This window comes from Salvelinus sp. IW2-2015, linkage group LG21, assembly GCF_002910315.2.
Source record: "Salvelinus sp. IW2-2015 linkage group LG21, ASM291031v2, whole genome shotgun sequence".
Lineage (NCBI taxonomy): Eukaryota > Metazoa > Chordata > Actinopteri > Salmoniformes > Salmonidae > Salvelinus > Salvelinus sp. IW2-2015.
This window is the reverse complement of record NC_036861.1, coordinates 4,940,004-4,945,570: the sequence shown is the minus strand read 5'-3', so window position 1 is coordinate 4,945,570 and position 5,567 is coordinate 4,940,004. Positions and strand designations below refer to the sequence as shown.

The window sequence follows — 5,567 nt, the reverse complement described above, 5'->3', positions numbered from 1 at the left end:
CAGTCATTCCATAACAAAAAGGTCTAACCTGTGATTCAGTGCAAGGTGTGTTATAGTGTGGTGCACTGAACAGCCAACAATATGCTTTTTTAAAGGCATTTTTACCAAAGTTCATGGAGATCACATTCATGGTAAACGCTGCCATGTCAGCTCAACGGTAAATTACCTTTAAAGTGTGTTATAGTGTGCTGTGACGTGCCCTGGATTACATCCCGGGCTTAGTCAAGCACAAATCAATATTCCACCCTCCATATTTTGAATCATCCTTTCCCCACTCTTCATCACTGCAGGTATGTCATGTCTGCTCCTAACCCTATACGGGTGGGTAGCATGGAAAGGATCTTTGTTGAAGCACAGGGTTACTCAGGGGATGACTTCAATGTCAAAATCAAGGTGATGAACTTCCCTGGGCACGATAAATCGCTTTACACCACAAGTGTGTCCCTGAATTCAGTGAACAAATACCAGGCACTTAAGGACATTCAAGTAAGTCTTTATACATGTTTCCTCACATAAATTAAATGGCTTCAGAAAGAATTCACACCCCTTGACTTTTTTCACATATTATGATACAGACTGAATTTAAAATTGATGAAATTTAAAAAAAAATTGTCACTGGCCTACCCCAAAGTGGAATTATGTTTTTTGAAATGTTTACAAATGAATTAATAAAACAGGTAAAAGCTGATATGTCTTGAGTCAATAAGTATTCAACCCCTTCCTTATGGCAAACTTAAAGTTCAGGAGTAAAAATAATAACAAGTTGCAGCTGCACAATTCACTTTTTGTCCTGAATACAAAGTGTTATGTTAGTGGCAAATCCAATACAAGACATTTACATTACATTTACATTACATTTAAGTCCTTTAGCAGACGCTCTTATCCAGAGCGACTTACAAATTGGTGCATTCACCTTATGGTATCCAGTGGAACAACCACTTTACAATAGTGCATCTAACACTTTTAAGGGGGGGGGGGGGGTTAGAAGGATTACTTTATCCTATCCTAGGTATTCCTTAAAGAGGTGGGGTTTCAGGTGTCTCCGGAAGGACATTACTGAGTACTACTCTCCATATTTTCAAGCATAGTGAAGTCTGCATCACGTTATGGTTATGCTTGTAATCATTAAGGACTTTTTCAGGATAAAAAGGAAACGGAATGGAGCTAAGCACAGGCAAAATCCTAGAGGAAAATCAAGCTCGTCTTTGAGCCTTTCTACACAGGTCTTCCGGTCCCTCTCTGCTACTGGACAGCTAAGCTGTTTACCAGTGTATACAACAAGAGTAAACAGAAATCCAACAGGCTTGTCCTTACTGGGGTCAGGTCAACGGCCAAGTAATGTCCGTTAGGTTCCTGTCCAGCCACCACCCAACCTCCAAACTAATTATGTTCAGGTGTGTTCAATTAGGCTCATACCCTTCCGGGCCACCCTCTCTCCTGGCCAGCAGATGTAGCCAACGAGGCCATTGTCCACAGAGGATTTCGGTGGGACAAGGCGTCTGCATTTCCTTGTTTTGACCCGGACCTGTGGACAACAGAGAAACAATACTGTTGGAGTCAGAGAGACCACCTGGTCACTATCGTTGGTTTCCTTGTTCCTGGACATCCAGACTAGAGGAGCATGGTCCATGACCAGAGTGAAGTGTCGTCCTAGGAGGTAGTACTTTAACTTCTTCAATGCCCACTGCACCGCTAGGCACTCTTTTATTTGGTTTCTCGGGGCAACAGTTTCCGGCTGATATATGATGGGATGCTCCTCCCCTTGTACCATTTGTGACAAGACCGCTCCCACCCCTGTGTCGGAGGCATCAGTCTGGACCACAATCTCTCTCCCAAAGTCCGGCATCACCAATACCAGTCCGGAGCACAGGGCCTCCTTCAAGTTCTGGAAGCCTTCTTCCGCTTTGTCAGTCCACCCGACCCCGTTAGGCTGGGTCGTTTTTGGTCAGGTCTGTGAGTTGACAAGCTAAAATTGCATAGTTAGGAATGAACCTACGGTAATAGCTGGTTAGCCCCTCAAAGGTTTTTACCTGAGACTTGGTTTGGGGCCGTGGCCACTGTCGGATGGCTTGAACTTTCTTCTCTTGCGGTTTGACGTTGCCCCTCCTGACGATAAAGCCCAGGTATTCTGCTTCCTCAAGTCCCAGTCTGCATTTTTTTTGCATTGGCGGTTAGACCTGCTCTGCGTAGAGCCTCCAAGACAGTGTTGAGCTGCTCAGTTGAGATTTCCAGTTAGGGCTGTACACAATCATGTCATCCAAATATGCTGCCGAGTACTCAGTGTGGGGTTTCAGGACCATACTCCTTAGTAAGATCCAGGGTGCTGATATATCGGGCGTATATATTGAGCCTTTCTACACAGGTCTTCCGGTCCCTCTCTGCTACCGGACAGCTATGCTGTTTACCGGCGTATCCAACAAAAGAAAACTGAAATCCAACAGGCTTGTCCTAACTGGGGTCAGTCTACGGCCAAGTAACGTCCGGTAGGTTCCTGTCCAGTTGGGCTCGATATCCCTCCCAGTATTGGAGGGCCCTGCATGTCAGCTCTTGCTGCTCCAGACCAAAAACAGATCTGGCCAAAGCTAGGTTAAAACAGCCACCACCCAACTTCCAATCTAATTTTGGGGCTCCCGAGAGGCGCAGCGGTCTAAGGCACTGCGTCTCAGTGCTAGAGGCGTCATTACAGACACCCTGGTTTGAATCCAGGCTGTATCACAACCGGCTGTGATTGGGCGGCGTCCAGGTTTGGCCGGTGTAGGCCGTCATTGTAAATAAGAATTTGTTCTTAACTGACTTGCCTAGTTAAATAAAGGTTACCTTTACAAGGCTCTTACCCTTCCAGGCCATCCTCTCTCCTGGCCAGCAGATGTAGGCAACGAGCAGGAATATTCCGGCCTTCACACACCCACCCTCTAAGCTCCATCACATTCTAAAAACATGTTTTCACTTTGCCATTATGGGATATTGTGTGTAGATGGGTGAGAAAAATATATATATTTAGTCAATTTCGAATTCAGGCTGTAACACAAAATGTAGAATAAGTCAAGGGGTATGAATACTCTCTGAAGGCACTGTATCTTCATACAAGATATTAATTTCACAATTTTACCTATGGTTGTGTACTTTGCACAAAAAATGACTTGTGTTTTCTCGTCAGATCCCGGAGAGACTTGGCTTCCTTGAGGACTACACAGGGAACCAGTATGTGTACCTGGTCGCTCAGTTCCCATTCCACGAGCTTGAAAAAGTAGTCCTGGTCTCCTTTCAAACCGGCTACATATTTATACAAACGGACAAAACCATTTACACGCCGGAAAGTAAAGGTATGGCTGAGCCCACTGACCTAAAGCCTTCGAATTAGCATCGCTCAGCAACCACCTATGCTCGGGGGCGGACTGGGACCAGAAATCGGCCCTGGTATTCCTAACACACCGGCCCATTTTTTTTTGCTCGAGTCCCCCACACAGTCCATGTTTTTTTTCTTGGGGCCCCCATTATTAGCCAGATAATGGTCATTTAGCGCAAAAAAAACTAGTTAAACAGGCCCACTGGGCTAAAAATGGACCGACCCAGTCTGCCCCTGTGAATCAATTTGATTAATTTGGGTCAGGTCGAAACTCACATGAAACATTCATGGACATTTAGCTAGCTAGCTGGGAGATGAACATTGGGGTGTTACTTTACCTGAAATGCATTTTTTTTTACCAGATCTTTGTAGAATTTTGACCCGCAGTCAAAATCGTGTTTCTCTACTTAATCCACAGATAAAAAGGTGTTACTCTATAAAAACCTAACATCTTAAACTACATTCTTAGTGTATTAATTCAGTAACATTGTTTCAGTTAAATACAGAGTCTTCGCCTTAAACGCCGGTTTAGAGCCTGTAACAGATAGCATCAATGTGGAAATTATGGTAAGTAGTCCTCATAATAAATGTAACTGCATTGACGCATTGATGCATATGGCCAGTTGTCAAAATAGGTATTTTCTGACGTTACTCATGTTTACAACTGTCAGTCTTGAGTAGTAACAGATTAATTATCTGTGATCCATTTATGTTAGTCTTTCACATTTCATGTATATTATTTATTTATAGAACCCTGATGGAATCACCTTACTGCAGGAAGATTTCAAACCAGATAATGGGATGGCATCTAAAGTCTTCAGTGTCCCAGAAATCACCAGGTTTGTTTTTGCTATTCAATCATCCTAACACACTTATCGGGAAAACGTTTGCCTGTGAACTCTTCTGCTCTCATTCTCTTTTTATATAGCTTTGGAAACTGGAAAGCGGTGGCCAAGTTCAAGAATAGCCCACATAAGAACTTCACTGCAGATTTCGAGGTGAAAGAATATGGTAAGAAGGGTATTGGTTTTGGGTGGCCTTTTATTAAAAGGACAATTACGCCACTTTTCAACCTCATATTCATTTCCAGTCTACATATGTGAAAATGGCACGTTTCTATGATCTGTGGTTAAAAAGATAAGAAAAGAATGTTCCTAAAAAATGCTTCTCTATGACATAAAAGTAGGATTAAAAGTAAGAAAAACAGTGATTTTCAAAACCTGTTTCTAGCCAGATGGAGGGTATTTTCTTTCTCCCCACATCACTGAAAATCTCATGATTGAAAATCACTTAAAAAAAAAAAAAAATTAAATCTCTGATGTCATTGGGAATATTTTTTGTTTGTTCTTTCTATAAAAGATAGAAATGCACCGTTTTCATTGAGATGAAAAGAGGTGGAATTGCCCTTTAAGAACAGGCCTTGCTTGTCTAGGACGGAGTGTTTGTACAGTGTTTGTACAGAGTAAATAGGGCCTATGTAAACTACATGAACTGAACAAAAATATAAACCAACATGCAACAATTTAAAAGATTTTACTGAGTTACAATTCATATAAGGAAATCAGTCAATTGAAATAAATTCATTAGGCCCTAATCTATGGATTTCACATGACTGGGAATGCTGATACAGTGCATTCGGAAAGTATTCAGAACCCTTGACTTTTCCCACATTTTGTTACAGCCTTATTCTAAAATAAATTAAATCTTTTTTTCCCCTCATCAATCTATACCCAATACCCCATAATGACGAAGGAAAAACAGGTTTTTAGAAACTCTGGAGCTCTGTCAGAGTGAACATAGGGTTCTTGGTCAACTCCCTGACCAAGGCCCTTCTCCCCCGATTGCTCAGTTTGGCCGGGCGGCCAGGTATAGGAAGAGTCTTGGTGGTTCCAAACTTCTTCCATTTAAGAATGATGGAGGCCACTGTGTTCTTGGGGAACTTCAATGCTGCAGAAATAGATATAGACAGGTGTGTGCCTTTCCAAATCATGTCCAATCAATTGAATTTACCACAGGTGGACTCCAATCAAGTTGTAGAAACATCTCAAGTATGATCAATGGAAACAGGATGCACCTGAGCTAAATTTCGAGTCTAATAGCAAAGGGTCTGAACACTTATGTAAATAAGGTATTTCTGTTTTTATTTTAAATACATTTACAAAAATGTCTAAAAACCTGTTTTCGCTTTGTCATTATGGGGTATTGTGTGTAGATTAAGGCT

At 42.1% G+C, this 5,567-nt stretch overlaps 1 protein-coding gene across 1 annotated transcript in view; it reads left to right on the top strand.

Annotated features, from left to right (window-relative positions):
• Positions 1 to 5,567, top strand: part of LOC111982296 (complement C3) — a 41,083-nt gene that overhangs the window by 1,559 nt on the left and 33,957 nt on the right. Inside the window, 5 exon segments of the mRNA XM_024013855.2 lie at positions 291 to 486; positions 3,158 to 3,323; positions 3,843 to 3,913; positions 4,097 to 4,185; positions 4,275 to 4,357. Coding sequence (XP_023869623.2) covers positions 291 to 486; positions 3,158 to 3,323; positions 3,843 to 3,913; positions 4,097 to 4,185; positions 4,275 to 4,357 — 605 coding nt within the window.